General features: G+C 38.4%; 2 protein-coding genes and 1 non-coding gene across 8 annotated transcripts in view; 2 read left to right on the top strand and 1 right to left on the bottom strand.

Annotated features, from left to right (window-relative positions):
* Il5ra (interleukin 5 receptor subunit alpha) overlaps positions 1-3,340 on the top strand; it is a 39,197-nt gene extending 35,857 nt beyond the window's left edge. For 2 of the 3 annotated variants that reach the window (XM_052174451.1, XM_052174450.1), the window contains exon 12: positions 681-3,340. In XM_052174451.1, the coding sequence (XP_052030411.1) occupies positions 681-764 (84 nt within the window). In that variant the 3' untranslated portion in view covers positions 765-3,340. The remainder of the gene's footprint in view (positions 1-680) is intronic. The other variant, XM_052174452.1, reaches the window with a different exon arrangement.
* Positions 3,341-4,645: 1,305 nt separating this feature from the next.
* LOC127679649 (U6 spliceosomal RNA) lies at positions 4,646-4,752 on the top strand. Its single transcript, XR_007976896.1, has one exon. It is a non-coding gene; the product is annotated as a U6 spliceosomal RNA (small nuclear RNA).
* Positions 4,753-17,004: 12,252 nt separating this feature from the next.
* The window catches only part of LOC127679002 (contactin-4), a 358,955-nt gene continuing 355,802 nt past the window's right edge, over positions 17,005-20,157 (bottom strand). For all 4 annotated transcript variants that reach the window (XM_052174443.1, XM_052174445.1, XM_052174444.1 and 1 more), the window contains one exon: positions 17,005-17,109. In XM_052174443.1, the coding sequence (XP_052030403.1) occupies positions 17,009-17,109 (101 nt within the window). In that variant the 3' untranslated portion in view covers positions 17,005-17,008. The remainder of the gene's footprint in view (positions 17,110-20,157) is intronic.

Raw genomic sequence — 20,157 nt, 5'->3', positions numbered from 1 at the left:
TGTATTGCTGAGCATTACCTTGGATTTCTGATCCTCCTGCCTCCACATGCTAAGTGCTGGTATTACTGGGTTTCTGCAGTGCTGGGGCTTTGTATATACTAAGCCAGTTCTCTACTAACTAAACTACATCTTTAGCCTCAAATTTACAATATTGTAATCAGTGAGTGAATATTTTTGAAATATTAAAAATGATCACATCAAATTGGGGTGTATTTCAGGGACAGAATACCTACCTAACAGGTATAAGGTTTCAGGCTAACGCCTGAACAATACTACCACCACAACCCCCTAAATACAAATATACTTAAATATTATATGATGTTATAAAGAAAAAAAATCCACATACCTATTCAAAGGCTAGGGAGATATATCTCAGTGGCAGAAAATCTACAATAGCAATAATATATTTTATAAAGGTAAAACTGTGTGTCCCTGTTACTTGTCACAATTATAAAAGAAAGCTTTATGCTTCAAGAAGAGCTGAGGAGATACAGTAGGGTATATTTAGGAGATAAGTTTATAGATACAGTTTCTTCTTCCCACTTGACTTTTCCTAGTTTCTAAACATACTACTGTTCTTTAAAAGTTACTTCAACCCAATTGTAAAAAAGAAAAGAAAAAAGAAAGCAAAGATGAAATGTTCTCTAAAAGACATGTAAGAAAGATGCTTTGTTTTGCAGAAACCTTCAAATGAAACCAAAATTGAAGTTGTACATTGTGTGGAAGAGGTTGGATTTGAAGTCATGGAAAATTCCATGTTTTGATGGCATTCTGAAATGAATTCATACAGGACTCTATGATAAGAGCAAGGACTGGTATTTCTTGGCAAGGAGGTATTTCAAATGAACACTCAGTTTGATTGCAAGTCATCAACACATCCAGATGCATGAGTCACTAATGTGCCATCTCATAAAGTATGCATGCCTCACCTGAACCTCATAGCTCACAGCACAGCAAGAGATTCACCTGAGCATGGACCCTAGGTTCCCTTCAGAGAGCACCATATTGCCTGGTTATATCAGTGTGTCTTTGAAATCTGTATGACTTACCTTGAACCTTTTTGCCCAGGAGACAGTTTTTCAAGCTAATGCCACACATATTTACTTTAAGTCACCAGTGAGAGCACTCAGCTACAGTGACAGGAAGAAAGGGTGGAACTCATCCAGAGTGAATCCAAAATCAAGACTGTCTTTCCTGCAGCAAGTGGGAGACACAATTTCATGGTGCTTTCCCCCTTTGAGTTCTAGAATACTTTTCTTTCTAGAACTGTGCCTGTGTCTTAAGGCATAGGGTGACATTGAGGCAGATGTACACACAAATGAAGGTCGTGTCCCATATGTCCATCCCTATGTTCCATAGGCCTGTTCAAGGAAATGTCTAAACCAAAGTAAGCTTAAAAACATGCACTAATTCATCAGACCTGAAGCTAAAAAGATGGTTCAGATGATAAAGAAGCATGAGGGCCTGAGATTGATCAACCAGCATCCAGAAAACAACAACAACAACAACAACAACAACAACAACAACATAAACAGTGCAAGCAGCACTTTCCTGTAATCCTAGAGCTGGGAAAGAAAGACAAGAGGCTCCATGGGGATTGTTATCCAGCCAACTTAGCCAAATAGGCTTGTTCTAGGTTCACTGAGAGAAACTGTCTTAAAAAATTTAAGATGGAGGGTGGCTAGGCAGATCTTCTTCTTTTTTTTTTAATTCGATGTATTCTTTACTTACATATCAAATGATTTCCCCTTTTCTGGGTCCCCACTCCCATAAGCCCTCTTCCCTCCCCCTGTTCCTCCATCTACTCCTTCCCACTTCCCTGTTCTGGTATTCCCCTATACTGTTGCATTGAGTCTTTCCAGAACCAGGGTAGGCAGATCTTCTTGATACTGACTTCTGCTCTCTATATGCATGCACATGTACACACACAAACACACACATTAAAGGTATCATTCCCTATTGAGAGAGAAGACAGAAGCTTGTTCAAGGATTATATTCTTCAAGGCTTCTAGGTACTCTGGAAATGAACTGAGAAGAATATTGAACATAATTCTGCTCTGGAGGTGATTGCTGGGTGTAGAATGTACTTCCCAAAGAGAGGTTTGATGAAAGAGCCTTCACAGAAACCTATTGGTCAACTAGTGCCTAATAAACCCTAATCTCTTTTTTTAGGGTTTCTTATACATATTACAGTTGTATAGAAATGGATTCTCTAAATATCTTTGTACATGAAGCTGTATCTATAGGCCTTTTTGATGGGCCAAACATAGAAGCAAACACAATTATGTGTTGGGAAGAGGAATAAACGGTGATAGGAGGGACCCAATGGTGGTGATTTTACATAGTCCTGAAGAGCTCAAGACAGTGAAAGAAGAAAAGGCTCTTCAAGTCCACACCATAGCTCCTTTTAAATATACTTTATAGAGATGGTTTAGTCAGTTTTCCTAATCTGGATGAAGTGCACAGGGAGTACCAAGTATCCCTTCCATGACTTTTATGCATTCGCATATAACCATCCACCATTTTGTGTTCAGAATGAAAGGTACGGCAGTTATGGACAACTGCTAATACTGGATCTTTTCTAAAGGGTCAGAGCACCATACAAGATTCTTGGTACTGTCTCTCTGCTCTTTATAAGTCTGTACTGTGTCACAGTCATATATATTACTGTACCTCCCCATTAATGATACAATAAATGGGGATGAGAAAGGTCAATTGCTAGGAAAGGGTATAGTAGTAAGACTCAGAGGAGCTCAGTAACACAGAGGAGATTGGCACATAAAAGCTGAAGTTAGCATTAGGGGTCAGACCAGAAAGTTGAGGCTCATGGAAGTGTTGCTATATGAGGCAAAGCATTTATTTGATCAACTAACTATCCAAGAATCTATCAGAATGGTACTAAAGACTCTATAATGGACACTGGTCTGACTGAGCAGGTCTGGGGTGGAGTCAAGAATTTTCAATATTAGTAATTCACACTTGGATAAATTATTAGAAACATCACAACGTGGAAGGTGCCTGATGAAAGAATAACAGATGGAAATGACCAACCCCAATTCTTTGTCTCTTGTCTTGCAAACAAAGCATATACACACCATTTGGGAAACCTACCTTTATCTTGGAGGCTGGACCAGAGGAGGGAGTAGGGGAGCTGCCCTCATACAAGGCCAGTTGTTCATTTTATGTGTAAAGTTCTCATTTGAGCGATGCCTCCCTAGACCTAGAAGCCAGGACTCCACTGGGTATCACAGATCTCCTGACCCCATACCTGACTGGTGCTATCATCTAATCAGGGTGCATGTACAATAAGAAATACAAATAGTTCCTGTGGCCGTGTCAACATGCTGTGGACTTATTTTTCCTGATTCTTGGGTTGGAATTATCATTCTTTGGGAATCCCTATCCAATGGTATCTCTTCTATGAAGGGTTCAACCCTTCTATGAAGGGTTGGTTGATCGTGCCTCTGGGGTCGCATTATGAGCCTGTGTACTAGAAGATATACCCAACAGTTTATCTACTTCTCAGTTTATCTTGATCATATGCTCTACGGGCACTAACGCTAACACTGTGCATATGAGATGCATCTTTTTATTTGCAGGGTCTAGAACATACCTAATTATACATTTTACATGGTTATACATGGTTTAAGAATTATTCATGGCCAACACCTGCTGTCTCCTAAGTTTTTAATCTTAGCCATTCTGACTGGTGTAAGGTGAAATCTCAGGATTGTTTTGATTTGCATTTCCCTGATGACTAATGAAGTTGAGCATTTTTTAAGATGTTTCTCCACCATCCGAAGTTCTTCAGGTGAGAATTCTTTTTTTAACTCTATACCCCATTTTTTAATAGGGTTATTTGGTTTTCTGGGGTCTAACTTCTTGAGTTCTTTGTATATATTGGATATTAGCCCTCTATCTGATGTAGGGTTGGTGAAGATCTTTTCCCAATTTGTTGGTTTCCAATTTGTCCTTTTGATAGTGTCCTTTGCTTTACAGAAACTTTGTAATTTTATGAGGTCCCATTTGTCAATTCTTGATCTTAAAGCATATGCTGTTGGTGTTCTGTTCAGGTACTTTCCCCCTGTACTGAGGATGTGGAGAAAGAGGAACACTCCTCCACTGCTAGTGGGGTTGCAAATTGGTACAACCACTCTGGAAATCAGTCTGGTGGTTCCTCAGAAAAGTGGGCACCTCACTTCCGAAAGATCCTGCTATACCACTCCTGGGCATATACCCAGAGGATTCCCCAGCATGTAATAAGGATATATGTTCCACTATGTTCATAGCAGCCCTATTTATAATAGACAGAAGCTGGAAAGAACCCAACTATCCCTCAACAGAAGAATGGATGCAACAAATGTGGTATATATACACAATGGAGTACTATTCAGCCATTAGAAACAATGAATTCATGAAATTCTTAGGCAAATGGATGGAGCTGGAGAACATCATACTAAGTGAGGTAACTCAGTCTCAAGAGATCAATCATGGTATGCACTCACTAATAAGTGGATATTAGCCTGGAAAACTGGAATACCCAAAACATTATCCACACATCAAATGAGGTACAAGAAGAATGGAGGAGTGGCCCCTGGTTCTGGAAAGACTCAGTGTAGCAGTATAAAGTAAAACCAGAACAGGGGTGCTCGCTTCAGCAGCACATATACTAAAATTGGAATGATACAGAGAAGATTAGCATGGCCCCTGCGCAAGGATGACACACAAATTCGTGAAGCGTTCCATATTTTTCCTGTTATACCACTACTGGGCATATATCCAGAGGATTCTTCAGCATGCAATAAGGACACATGCTCCACTATGTTCATAGCAGCCCTATTTGTAGTAGCCAGAAGCTGAACAGAACCTAGGTGTCCTTCAACGGAGGAATGGATACAAAAAATGTGGTATATTTACACAATGGAGTACTATTCAGCCATTGGAAACAATGAATTCATGAAATTCTTAGACAAATGGATGGAGCTGGAGAACATCATACTAAGTGAGGTAACCCAGTCTCAAAAGATCAATCATGGTATGTACTCACTGATAAGTGGATATTAGCCTAGAAACTTTGAATACCCAGGACATAACCCACAAATTAAATGATGTCCAAAAAGAATGGAGGAGTGGCCCCTGGTTCTGGAAAGACTCAGTGCAAGAGTATAGGGGAATTCCAGAACATGGAAGTGGGAAGGGGTGGATGGAAGAATAGGGGGACGGAAAAGGGCTTATGGGACTTGCGGGTAGTGGGACCCAGAAAAGGGGAAACCATTTGCAATGTAAATAAAAAATATATCAATAAAAAAAGAAAAAAATTTATATAAACATAAAAAAAAAAAACCCAGAACAGGGAAGTGGGAAGGGATGGGTGGGAGAACAGGGGGAGGGAAGGGGGCTTGTGTGACTTTCAGGGAATGGGGGACCAGAAAAGGGGAAATCATTTGAAATATAAATAAAAAATATATCGAATAAAATAACACCCCCCAAACACACACACAAAAAGAATTATACATGGTTACAGGACTGGAGAGGTGTTCCAGAGGTTAAGAGCACTGATTGCTATTCTACAGGATATGGGTTTGATTTCCAGCCACTTGGATGGTGGCTCACAACCATCTATTTTTGTTTTGTTTTTGTTTGTTTCGAGACAGGGTTTCTCTGGGTAGCCCTGGCTGTCCTACAACTCACTCTGTAGACCAGACTGGCCTTGAACTCAGAAATCCACCTGTCTCTGCCTCCGAAGTGCTGGGATTAAAGGTGTGCAACGACCACTGCCCAACTTGATGCGCTCTTATGTAGCTGGTATTTGCTACCGTGTGGGTTCTTCTTTCTTTTACTATTCTCCATTCCCTTTCTCCCACCTATTCTATCCTCTAACACTAGACAAAAGGAAGAAAGGATAGAAAGGAAAGAAAAGAGATCCCTGAATAAAATCAGGGGTTAGGAATGGGCGATATTATCCTTAGACTACTTTTTGATGAGTAGGGTTACTGAGTTCCATGTTACAAATTTGATCTTCACTGTCAGGATACCTAATTTCTTCTTGTTGCTGTTTCTTCTTTGTGAATGATTACTTAACAAACTGTGACCAACCATCACCAACAATAACCATAACTATAACCATCACCACCACCAGCACCAGCACCACCACCACCACCAGCACCACCACCACCACCAACCAACCAACCACCAACCCTCAAAGCCCTAGCATTTATATACCCTCAAGTCCTCAAAATTCTACATCACACAATTGCAGAAACTATCTGCAGCTGGCAAATCCTGTCTCCTCTCCCCAATTCCTCCCCCCAACCAGAGAATGAGGCAAATCATAGTCAGCTGCCAAAGCCCCATACCCCACACCTGGAATTAAAAAAAAAAAAAAAACTTATATTTGTGTGTGTGTGTGTTTAAGAAATCAAAAATCTAAACTTTTGAGACAGTATCTCTCAATGAACATACACTCTATGGCTTCTGTGGCCACTAGCATGGAAGTAGTATACAGACATTCATTGCAAAACACTCATAAACATAACATTTAAAAAGTTATATGTGGTTAGTGAACCACTAATGTTCTCTTAGCCCAGGCACAGTGCTTCGCATATATTTAAAATTCAACTGTATTCAGTAGAGATTATCAAGGTCTACTATGGTACAGAAAGATAGGTATCTCATAGGAATGTAATTGAAAGTAACTGGGAGATACCTTGTGGTTGATAGAAGTTGAAGTTGCAGTGCTGATCCTCACTGGCATATGACAGGGACCCACCTTCCTCCTAGATCCTTCACAGCCACAGCTTATGGACAAACAATGGTTCTCCAAGATACTCTTTACAAGAAGAGTTTATTCCAATCCCTTTCCTTGGTACTTGGAATTCACTGAGAGTGATATAAAGGGAGTTGGAGGAGACTGGCAGGGAGAGGGATGAAGCTTATGTCTGCAACAGCCAAACCACCTGAGCCTCATTGAAATGCTTCAGGCCTAGAGCTATTTATGCTCGCTGGGGAAGAAGCCACTTGGCCAAAGAACATCCTGATTAAAAATCCAAACATTTTTGGAGGTGAGACTTGTATGTGTCAGGGCCATCTGTTGGTGACATTCATAAACTGTAGGTGCTAATGTGTTAAAGGCAAAGTAGATTGCTGGTGAGAACTGAGAACTGTAAACAACCTTTGATGGCTGGGGAAAGGTGATGAGCCTGGTTGGAACAGGACCAAGTGTCACCCTCAGGATTCTTGTGACAAAAGCTATGGAACTGCTCCTCCTTTCAAGTCCCATGTATCGAATTCCAGGACACAAACTTTTCAAAAGGCTGTCTTTTAGAATTTTGTATTGAGTTAAATGACAATTTCTATTTTTTTCAGTATTGTTAGGGAGTAAATGTGAATGTAACTGTGGTTCAAGATGGAAAGCCTTTAACATAAAGCATTTATCTAAGTCTACTTAATGAAGAGAGGAATAGTTCTGATTTTCCCCAGTAGACATTTCCCACTTCTGTTTTAATCATCCTTCACTCTTACCAATGTAAGAGCCTCTGACCTGAATTTCTAACCTCCAGGATTTCCTCTCTCTTAAAGGCATATTTTTCTGTACTCTGTTCAAAACCCTAAAAGAATACTTCTCTTAATCAATGCTCACTGGATCAAGAAGTCCATTGTTATCTGGTTTCTCTGTAGTGCTCCAGCAAAACTACACAAAGTTCATCCTCTAGTCTTCTTTCCCTCATGGCTGCTTACATTTTCACTAGTGAAAAAGCCTTCCGATTCTTTTTACCATCTTATCAACCCTGCATCTTCTAAGATTTAGCACTTGACACATCGAAGTCTCCCTTCAATTTCCCATTTGATTGATGTGCCCTGTAGGTTTGTCAGATGCCTTCTCCATAATGCTTTCACCAATCAACTGTTTGTTTCTTATTTATTTTGTAAGTATCCTGAGGTCAAGAAAGGTGCCTTATGTGCCTTCATTTACATAGGCTCTCAGGAGGAACTGAGTGCTGGCTAAGTTGAGCAAGATGGAAGAAATGGAAACATCCAACAGATACTTAGAACGCCAATCCAGAATCACATATTAAAAGCTTTGTGATTATACCAAAAATGAAAGAACCATTAAATAAAGTAATAGGAATTCACGGTTGACATTACGCATTTGATCTGTAGACAGCCAGCTGCTAGTGCCACTACTGTAGCACTCAGAGAAGTGCCTGTGCACTGAGAACATTCCCCAGCTTTGCAAGCCATTTGGTAATCTATCTATCATCTATCTATCTATCTATCTATCTATCTATCTATCATCTGTCAGACTCACAAAGTAGACCAGGTGGGTTAAGTTGAAAATTTAATGTACTTTAATTTTCCACCAGGAAGTGTGTTATTAATTTCATTTCTTTTATTCAAATTGAAAGCAAAGATTGGTCCCTAGCAGGTGATAAAAATGCAAAAATACATAAACCTGGAAGGAGGAGGAGAAAAAGGAGGAGGAGGAGGAAGAAAAGAAAGAAGGAAACAGTAAAGTAGTGGTATAGTTTAAAGGCAGTTAACTTGTAAATGTTCCTATTGAGGACTCTATGGTCTGTGTTGCAGCTTCGTGTCTCTGATATGACATGAGGTGCATGTAGAAGTGGCTCTGTCCTCTTATTTACTTAAAGAAAGTGGACCAACAGGCTAGCTTTCACAAGTGGCTTAATATTTTACTTGTACATAGCTTAATGAACCCTAAATATGTTACTTCAAGGGTCTTGGTCCTTTTGAGTTGTTTGGAAAACAACCAATTTGAACAAATGTTTAATCCAATAAAAACATTTTCTTTTGAGCTGTGTTGGTGAGAATCATGGTTGCTCTACTGAACTTAACCTTGTTACTAATTGGTTTTGCATGAAAACACAGGTGTGGGACTTTCGTTCCTATTTTTAATCTGTCCACATTTTAATGCTATATTTCAAATACATGCATGTTTTGGTCTTCTCCAATAAACTATGAGGGGAAATGTCTCAGCCCTTTTATCTCCATTTCTTCAGCACCACACCCAGCTTTTCCCTATTGATCACTCAATAATACACTGTCACCAATTAAATTGATAGTCATTTGTTGTCAAATACTTTGTCCTAAAGAGTAATAATTTTTTTCTAACTAGCTCTATGTCTTATATTCTTGGTAAGAAGATCATTTTGTATAATTCTGTAAAAAATATTTCTGGAATTTTTCTCTACTTTCTTCTTACTGCCTTGCCACTTACCTTTTCCGTTGGAAATATCCTTTTATTTTAATATTCTTTCAGGGGCAACTGTAAGAGAAAGCTCATTATCCATGAGCCCTGGCTCTCCTGATGCAGTGTACTCACATGCATGCATGCAAGCAAGCACCCGTGTACCATCTAAGAAAAAGAGATAGTAGCCAAGAAAACAGTATTCCAATTAGCAAGCCTCATGCTTCCAGCTCAGGGCCATCAATTTTAGACATTGAAAAGCCTCTGGAAATTTAAACTCAAAATTAATGATTTCATAGAAGTCATTGCGTTCCTTTTCCTGCAAGATTTAGCACATACAGAGGAGGATCGATCAAATTTGTATTTCAAATTAATATTGCATGTAGCATACGTATGCTTAAAAAGAAAATGCTCACATGTTTTCTCCAAGATCCAAGTTTGACCGGGTCTCTTTTATTTTAACCAGTACCTGAACTTGCCCTACTTCTATGATAGCTTAAGGGTGAAGGAAGGGCTGGTGGAAAAGTGGAAAACACAGTTTGCAGTAGAAGAGAAGCTGCCCTATTAGACCTCTCTGGAGTAAGGAAAGTACTAGGCAAAACCATGGGTTCTCTCTGCAGGAACTGTATATTTGGGAGCTCACTACAGTCCTGGTCAATTTCAACACTAAAACACAACATCTTGAAGGCCCGATATTTACTACCTTACATTATGGGTGCTATTTAGATACTTTATATATGTATGTATGTATGTATGTATGTAATATGTATGTATGTATCATTATCATTATTATTATTATCTATCATCTATCTATCTATCATCATCTATGTATTATATACCTAATCTATTTTTCAAGTACTCACTATCTTCCATTTTTGTTGTTAGTACATTAATCTTTCATCCGCCTGCCTATCTGTCTATCATCTATCTGTAACCTATCTATCAGCTGTTTATGTATCTTTCTTCCATACAAGGGCATAAAAATCTAGCATTAGGAAAGGGCCCTAGAACTATGCCAGAAGCATCTGAGGTCCTGGCCTCAGCTCACCTATGTGACCTGGTACATCTCTGAACTTCTAAACCTTACTTCTCCATGTTAAGAACCAAACCAAAACAAAACAAAAAACCAAGAAATTGTAAATAGTGACTAAATCACCAGGTTGATTTCCAGTTACATCCCAAAGGCATGACTAGCTATTATTAGCACTACATACCTCCCCATTGTTACAACATACTGTTCCAGGGACCTTGACTTTCTCACCAATATTCCTTCTGTGCCTGCATTATTACATAGTACACAGAGAATAGTTAACTGTGTTTTGCTGAATGAACCTGACCCACTTCACGGACGTTCTCATCTCCTGCTTCTTTGAATAGCAGTGTTCTGTTCATGGTCTTGTCCTTAACAATTCACCCCAAATCTTCACCTCACATATCCTTTCCTCTTGACTCAGTTTCTCCCCTCTTGCTGACTCAGTGCCCTACCTGCATTGTCTTCTAGCTGAACTTAAGCTTCTAGAGCCTGGTTTAGCCTGTTGTCTCTCTTAGTAAATTTCTATAATGGTATATTACTTTATATGAAGTATAAAATAGCTCATGTAGCCCAGTGTAGCTCATATGTTGAATGCTTGCCCCTAACTGATAACACCATTTTTTGAGGTGGTAAAGTTAGGGGATTAGGCGTAATTGAAAGGAGTTGGTCACTAGGGGCATGCCTTTAAAGGGTCTATCTGGTAGGCCGGCTGTCCTTTGTCTCTGCTCACAATGAGGCAGGCAGCCTCAATCACATGTTTCTGCCTCCCTGATGAGCCAAGATAAATCCTCTGTTTAAATTTTGTTTGCAGGTATTTTAGTCACTGCTGCACCAAGCAAGCTTAAAATGAGGAATGTAAGTGTACTGAATCAAGAGTTCAGGTGCAGCCCTGGCTTTCTAATGGTCTCTGTCTTATTTGTGTCCACTTCACTAATGGAAATGGTAGAAGCACACACCTTTTTCTTCTTAGCATGAAGATTTTAACAAACATAAAAACTGAGTATCAACTGGGTGTGGTGGCACATGCCTTTTATCCCAGCACTCAGGAGGCAGAGCACTCAGAAGATAGCTGTGATTCTAAATCAAGCCTGCCTGCTCTGCGTACTCAGAACCAGGACAGCCAAGGCTATCTAGAAAAACCTAGCCTCAACAACAACAACAAAAACAACAACAACAATAACAACAACAACAGCAGCAGCAGCAGCAGCAGCAAAAACCACAACAGGAAAAACAACAAAAGATTAAATACCATGCAAAATTTTTACTAATATCCTAGGACATGTTTTTGGTTTTGTTTTTGTTTTTCAGTAGGCAGACCAGATTTTAATGACTCCATAAATTCCATAGCCTCACTAACTTTTCAAAGACCTTAAATTTGAACTTTATTTTGAACAAAACCTTGATAGATCTGCTAATAATGCAATTTGGCCAAAGAGGCGAGGACCCAAAAAACTTCCCTAGGCAGGGAGTGTCACACTAGCCTCTGAGGCAACTTTGAGCTCTGCAACTTCAAATGTAAATATTTCTTGATCTGAGACTATTGCCTGAGGCCAGGCCCAACACCCACCTGTCCTGCAGGGCAGCCATCTGCAACCAGACCCCATAGTATGAGAGTCTGATAACAAAAGGAACCACCTGTGTTTGAGGGTTTCTGGAAAATTCTACTTGCTGTTTTTAGTAGTCTTACTTACAAATTCTTGAAACAGTTCAAAAGGAGCCTGTTTGATACCAAATAAATTCCCACTGAGATCTCCTTTCCAATCTTGGGGGGTTAAATTTTGCTTGCAGTTTGATCACAAGCTCACAATTTTTAACTCACCCATATTTTATAATTAAGATAATTTCAAGAGTGATAAACGTTAAAAACAGCTGTGGCCAGTGTAGGCCTGTTGCTACTTTTTCACAAGCTTATTGGATACAGTGGTAGAAGCAAAATTTACTCCCCCACATGTTTTTAATCGCATATAATCTGTGTTATTCCTAACAACTGGAAAGTGTATAGTGAAAACCCAGCTGACAGAGTTTGGGTGATGTCATGTTTAATCATATCTGTATTAAATACCTCAGCCTTATAGTTTCGAGACTTTCCTAACTATCGTGTGGTTGACTTATTTTTAAAGGCTTTTGTCTGTGTGACCTGTATTATTATAGCTCTGTTAGTCTCTATCTGGCTATAACCACGAGGATAAAGAACAGAGGACAATTTTGTTTGAACTGTGAACTCTGCTGACTATTGCACTTTTGCACTCGAGTTGTGGAATTCAGACATTTAATCTGCATGGTCCATTTAGCACAAGGGTCACAAGGGATCTGCTCTTGTGCCGGGAAGCCGGCTTTGCACAGAGTGATCATCCTTTGTCAGAAGGCTTAGAAATTACATGAAATAGCAACAGATAATGTCCCTCATTGACAGATGAAATTATTTAAATACGAGCTGCAGAGGGATGCCTGTGAGCAACAGGTACTCTCCATGGGCCGTAGAAGAAAATGGACAGTTCTGAAGGTCATTTTGTGGAAAACTGGGCATCTAAATGAGGAGTCTACTGCCTTATTTTAGATAAACATTAATATTGTTACTGAGTATTAGTTTATATTCTATTTATTGTAGTAAAAGGATTAAATATTATAGTTGTTATTACATTCCTGGACAGATGCAATAGCTAATTTATAACAATAATCCCTAATGTTTGGAGAGCTGTGCATTTAGAATATCCTATAGATTATCCTAAGTAAAAAAGTGGCATTTGTTAGAATGCACTCTAGATTATTAGAATTTACAGCATATATAATTAGCCTTTCACTTAGGATGTCTTTGTGAGGCTCTAGTGACTGGCATTTTGTAACGGAATAATATTTGTATTATTTAATGCATTGTTTATATACATATATATATGACTAGAAATCCTTAATTTTTAGAGCCTATATTTCAAGTCAAGATATGGTTAACCACATCTTCCATGAGAATCCAATGACAATTTTAACAACATGAAAATACAATTAAGTTTTGATGGTTGATGAGGAATAGGAGGGGGAGAAGGGATGACAATCTAGTATAAAAAAATCTGTTAGTTGATATTACATAAAGCTTATGACATTAGTAATTATGGGCTGCTTGTATAGGCAACATCGTTGAGTATATTGGTAGTTAAGCATTTGGAACAGTTTAACAAAGATTTTAATAGTCTCCTAGATGTTAAATAGCTGCAATCATTCTGTTTCAAGATAATGCTTATGTCAACGTCCATGTTATTGACTGGGTTAATTCAGTGCTTACCTTAGAATCAAATTTTATTGCCTACTCTGCCACCCACAGGGAAAGGTGCTGCTGTGTCTAGGCTTGTAAGCTCTGTCAAAATATACTTACCTTGATGGGATCCAATTACCTGTCAGGATAGAGCATTCTTTTATACAGTAAAATCACAGGTGGGTGGCACTGAAAAGAACTTGAAGAGGTTGAAGAAAAATTTTTCTTAGTGGTCCTAAGAGTGGCATACCCCACCTAATTGTAGGCTGGGGCTTAGTGCTTGGGAAAGTTCCCTTGGTTGGCGATACATAGAAAGTCTATTGTTTAGTCTCCCAACAACACCTATTCTCTCACCTCTAGAAACATCATTCAATTCTTAATAGTGTCCCTGTGAGTGAAGGCTTGGTTCGAGCAGGATGGTCAGCTTCAATGATCCACATTGATCAGACACTTTCCGAAGAGCTTTTACAGGAGCAGACATTAAACCCAGAAACACAATTGGTTTATCCTTCAAACCATACACCAAGAAGACTTTGCAAGGTTCCTGTACTCTGAGAGTAACCAGGTTCTTATATTAAGCAAGGCTTGCACCTTTGGTATTTCCTGAGCTCCTATAATGACCCAGTGAAATGTTAATTAGTTTCATTCTGCTTGGTTGGTCCAGTTAGGGGAGTTGTTTTTGTTGCTTGCAAACAGTGGCCCCTACCCACAAAAAAACAAAAAAAACCAAAACAAAACAAAAAAAAAAAAACACCAAAGCCAACAAATCAAGCAAAGTTTGATGAAGGTGCCAACTGACACTCTTCAGTCCAGTTGGCATCAGCTAACTCAGGGAATCACTACTATCAGATGATAAAGCCAAGAGGTGAAAAAAGGTCACCAAAGCATAACACTAGAAGCCACTGGAACTTTCCAAAGCATCACAGAAATAGTGAGACAGTCCACCCTGCTTGGTTTGCTACATAGCACACAGGCGGGCAACTGATGCAAAATGCTACTTCAAAGAGCCCTTCAATCAATTCATCAATGAGTATTTATTTCAAGGCACTGTGCTAGGCACTATGGAGAGTACATGGAAGAGAAGACCAATGTCCCTGCCCTCAAGGAGCTTACAATCTAGTTGGGAAGACAAGGCATACATTCAAGGAAAAGTCAGTAACAATACAAGAGTTAGGTTCAAATGCAAGATAACAGTACAAGATATTTCCAAAAGTAGTACCCTATGAAATACTAAATGGAGGGTTGCAGCAAATTCAGAGGGAGGACGTCACAAGGTCAGGAATGTGGGAAGACCTCACAGATGAGCTGGAGTATTGGAGGAACCCTAGGATAATTGGTATTTGGGTGTGAGAGTGAGGGGAACATTTCAAGAAGAAACAGCCATGAGCTGGAAAGGCACAGAGGTGAGATCAAAAGCAAGCAGTGTTCAGGGACCAAGTAGGGCTCAGTGTGGCTGTATATAGGAGTAAGAGATTTTAGACTAAGACGGGCCTTACGTGCTTACGTTTATATTGAGTTTATGAATTTGGCAATGGGAAGGTAAAACAACTGGTACAATTAGATCAAATATACAAAATCTTGTCTAGCCAAGAAAAAAATATTCTAGTCTCAGCTTGAAGATGCAGGTTACTTGAGTTTTATCCTCTCTGCTTTCAAAGAGGATCTGAATTGGTGTCTTCAGGGTGGTCAATTTCAAAGTCACCTTTGAAATTGGGTCACCTAGTTTTGGGGCCAGAGCTTGAGACATTTTTGTCCCTCTATAATCCCAAGTTGTAACTAGCACAAGGGTAAGCTACAAAATTCCCTGACAAGCAGGAAGGAATAATGCTCCCAGAAGGCAGATATTTTTACAAATGACAGAATATTTATTAACAATACCTTTAAAAAAGATTACATATGCTAGATCACTGGTAGATATCATTTACACTGGGGTTGGGAACTACCTGGGGTATCAGGTTTTTTCATTCATTTTATTATTTTGTTGATTTTTTGCATGTGATTTAAACCATATTTTAACATAGAAGTAAGCCATATCAAAATAAGAAAGGAACACAGCTGAAATACTGACAATATTTTTCTTGTTACCATCCTAATTTTCACACAAATGGAATCAATGATGCCTTTATTGGATGAATATAATTAGCAAGTTGAAAAGCTATGTTATGTGTAAGCAAAAATGACAAATTACAGGCAATCGTGAGCTCTCCAAGAAAGAAGAAAAAGGTGACTGTGTGTTTTTATGTGAAAAGCTTTATAGAAAATCTCTTTGCCTTCTATGTTCCACCCTTGTCAGCTTACAAAACATCCCCCATCATAATAAATAGTTCTTTTCATAAGAATAAGGTTTGTCAATATTGCCATTTTTCATTGTATGATTTTAAGATTTAGAATGTAACGCTTATAAAGCAATCAGACTAGCTACTGCAAAACGGGCGCGACATCAAGATACAATACATCTGTACTACGGATAGTTTATAGAGTTATATGTAAAATTCTTTGCAGCAGCTATTTGCTAAAATAGGAAAAATGTTCAAATTACATATGTTATTGTCATTCAAAAGAAGGGCTCTATCATTACAGTTACACATGTTATCTATAAGAAATTTTGAAATTATAAATGCATTGACAGAATTATTAAAAAATTTACATTCAAAACAGATATGTCTAAAGAGTAAAATTACGTTTTATGCCATGAAAGACTTGTTTGACTATAGTAACTTTTCATCTAGGTTACTACAGGATATGTAACTTCAAATTCAGTGCCTAAGATAATGCTACTACAAAGACGATGCTCAAATAAAGTCTTATCAGATGATGCTAAGTTCAGGGATGGGAGAATTGCACAAGGTACCTCTTGGGCTGGGAAGTTTGGTTTTGGGATGTGTAGTTCCTGAAACCATCTCAAATTGTGTTCAACAACAAAATTCACAACAGGGTGGGAAAACATATCACATATGTCAAGGGGACTTGATTCAATGCATTAACCATTCAAGGAATAATTTATATACAGCAGCCTTGAGTTACAGACCCAGTCTCCAGCTGTTTTGACACTGGATCCTTGTAAAACTGTACAAGTCATTTGTAATTCATTTGCTGAGATGAGTTTCTAACTCTGCCCTTAAAGGAAACTGCCTCAAATCATAATTGTGTGGTTTGTGTTGCCCAGAGCATTTTACAGCAGAGGAAGAAAAAAACCAATATCTACATTATATGTTAACTTTAAAAAATTCTATAAAACACTAAATATATAATAAAAAATATGCATATAAGGACATATGTAAACTGCTTTGGTAACATCATATTACAGATGTCTTCAGTGCATTGCAGAGTTTCCAAAGAAACTTCAGACAAAGCTAGATTTGCTTTGAGGAAGTACTGTATAATGCCATTCCTAACGAAGCAAAAAACATTTTTTCCAGTAATAAGATGTACTTGAACAACAATATTACTTAGTACTGGGTGTCTTCAAAACAACTAGCTAAATGTTGCTTATATTATAAATAGCAAGTCCTTTAGATAACTTTTGTCATAAACTAGACCTGGCTGTGAGAGAAATCATTATTGTACTGATGGCTGACAGTGTACACGCATTGGAGGTAGAAGCCCCAGATCCTCTTGCATAGGAATCTGAAAAGAAAGAACAAATTTGTTCATCAGGGTCTCATCCTGTATACAAAGAAAAGTGATGCTCTAGGGCTTACCAAAACAGCATGGCTGGCTGGGGTCTAGTAAAAAAGCAAAAGCAAAAACAAAACAAAAAAAACACATCCTGTCTGTTTGTCCATCATCTGGCTATCTGTTTAATTTTTATCATGTGTGTACATGTGTTCAGAAAAGCGTGTGTGCTTAGGTATGTGTATGAAAGGCACACATAGGCATAGGTATGAAAAGGAGAATACTGTCAGCTCCTTAGATGGATTCCTTCCATCTTGCTTTCTTGAGGATGGTCTCTTACTGGCCCGGAGCACACCAAAGGGTCTTCCTGTCTCTATCTCTTCAGTGCTAGGACTACAAGGGCATGTGGCTTTATCTAGCTTACTTTTTAAACATGGGTTAGGGTTCATATTCTGGTCCTTCAGCTTACAAGGCAAGTGCTTTACTGATTGAGCTAAGCTTTCTTTCCAGGCTGACCTACGTGATTCTATCAATGATTCATTAGCATCAGTTCAATGATCTGTGATCTGGGAGCAGGCTAGGGAATCATCCTGTAGACTCTTTAGATTCCTATAAATTCAGAGTGTCCATATCCAGTGTAATAGATACTTCGATATTACTAGGAATACGCCTGATAGAGGTTGATTTAAAAACTGATACTCCCTTTCAGTTCCACTTCTGTGCTGCACAGATGATAGGACCCTCAGCTCTTACAGCCTCCTCTGTGGACCAGATATTGTCACTTTTTATTCCTGAGATAAAGAGACTAGGCTCCCAAGAGATGAGGTAACTAACTTGTTTAAGATTGCCTAGCTAAGTGAATGTCTGGATTGGGAATCAAAACCACAATTGTCTAAGTAAATCTCTTTTGCTCAGACTAATTATTTACATTGTAAACAAACTTCTTCATGTGGTGTGTACATTTTTCTTAATAAAAGCTTCCCCATTGTTAGTTTTTGTTTCTTTAAGACTGTCTGGTCTCTCTATTCCTTAAGGGAATACATTATTCTCTCCTAACACTCAGATCTTCATTATCTGGCCACTATAAATGTTTTTGTAATGAATGAGACCAAGAATCAGTGAGAAAAAAAAAAAAAGAACTATCTTTTCACTGATCAGAAGTTTGCAGTAAGATGTAAGCAAAGTGAGATAAATAAATCCCAATTTCGTGGGGATGTGGGCAGGACATTACTCCCAAACTCACTGTATGAGGCTCCCTTTTAGCAGAAATTACAGCCCTTGGTTGATGATCACCTCATAAACATAACCAGTTCAAGGCCAGCCAGGGCTACTTAGTGAGACCCTTTTCTCTCCCCCAAAAAACAACAAAACAAACAAAAATAATACAGTTCAGAGGCATTCAAATCCATTATTCATATATATATATATATATATATATATATATATGCCATATATATTATATGCATTTATACACACATACATATATATGTATATCATGTATGTAAATTAGTGTTTATGTAAGTATGAATTTTGACTCTGGGGTGTAGCTTTGGCCTCAGTTTCCCACTGAACCCCATATTATTCTGGATCACAGACAAATATTTGTTGAATCCTTCAGTCAATCCAGAGACTAGGTGAAATGTACAAGGAACTTTTTACTCTTCAGAACCGAAAAATCTCACAGAAGCCATTAAAATTGCTCCTTGGCGACTTTGCTACCATTTCCTATCTGTAAAACAAAACAACCTTTTCTTTGAAAACTAAAATGATGGATATCTAGCAGATACTTACTCTAGCTTTAAAATAAGGGTCTCTGCTGACGATATCACCCATAGTTTAAAATATTATTTTTCCAGTGATAGCTTGAAAGTTTATAATTCCAGCCAGCACTGATCCTATAATAGCCAGACCTCAAATCCAAAGGGCAGAAAACTATGTAACTAGATACCTAATGGAAACCTGGGCACCAACCTAACATCTTCATTAGCATTGTAAAACACTCCATAATCAGACCATTCGAACTAAGGAAGACAATTCAGGAGGTATGGTTACTCTAATCCTGACACTTAGCAAGCAGAGGCAGAAATATTTCTGCAAGCTGGAAGACAACTTCCTCTATATAAGCAACGCAGACTCAACCAGGGCTACTTTGTGAAACCCTACTTCCAAAAAAAAACCAAAAGACAAAAGACAAAAAACACAAAGCCAGACAAAGATAATAATAATAAAAAAAAGCAGTAATCCTTTGGCAGGGAATACTTTCAGAAGCCTTGTAAGCAACTCTGCCCTCCCTAGATGCTTTCCAAATCATGCCAAATAGTACACATGTAGTCACTAAACTACCACGCTCCATTCCCCAGCTGCTGCCAATCATTCTTCTGATTTCTGACTCGATACATTTTTTATTAAAATAAATAAATTCTACAACAAAAATTTGTATGCTGTTGAGATATTTGTAAACATAAAACTTAACAACAGAATAGAGTGCATTTGCTCACAATAACTATTCTCACATACTATTTAACAACATTCAAAAATGGGAGACAAGTATATATAGCCATATGTTTTTTGCATGCAGATTTTGTATTCTCAATCAAAATGTTGCATGCTAACTTCTAACCAACTTGAGACTGAATTACACTAGCTTACTGGGGATAAAACACCACAGACTTGTTAAGAACTTTTTGGCCAGAGCGTACTAGCACTGGGGAGGCAGAGGCAAGTAGATCTCTGTAAGTTCAAGACCAGCCTGCTCTATGCAGCAAGTTCCAGACCAGTTATGCTACATAGTGAGAACTGTATTAAACAACAATGACATCAGTCAAACCTTTTTTGTCTGTTCTTTCTAACTGCATTGTTCATTAACTATAGAGGCTATAGTTAATTAGGGGACTATGTACTTGTCAGCCTAATGGGTCAATATGAAACAATCCTTCATGCCTTATGAGGGGCAGCCTTCATCTACTATTTTGGTTGGCCACTAACTAAACTAAATCCATCAAAACTAAGCGAAGAGTTTTTTTTTTTTTTTTCCTCATAAAGTATCGTGAAAGCAGAAAA

This window comes from Apodemus sylvaticus, chromosome 2, assembly GCF_947179515.1.
Source record: "Apodemus sylvaticus chromosome 2, mApoSyl1.1, whole genome shotgun sequence".
Taxonomy (NCBI): domain Eukaryota; kingdom Metazoa; phylum Chordata; class Mammalia; order Rodentia; family Muridae; genus Apodemus; species Apodemus sylvaticus.
The sequence above is the reverse complement of the archived record's forward strand: the minus strand, read 5'-3'. Positions and strand labels throughout refer to the sequence as shown.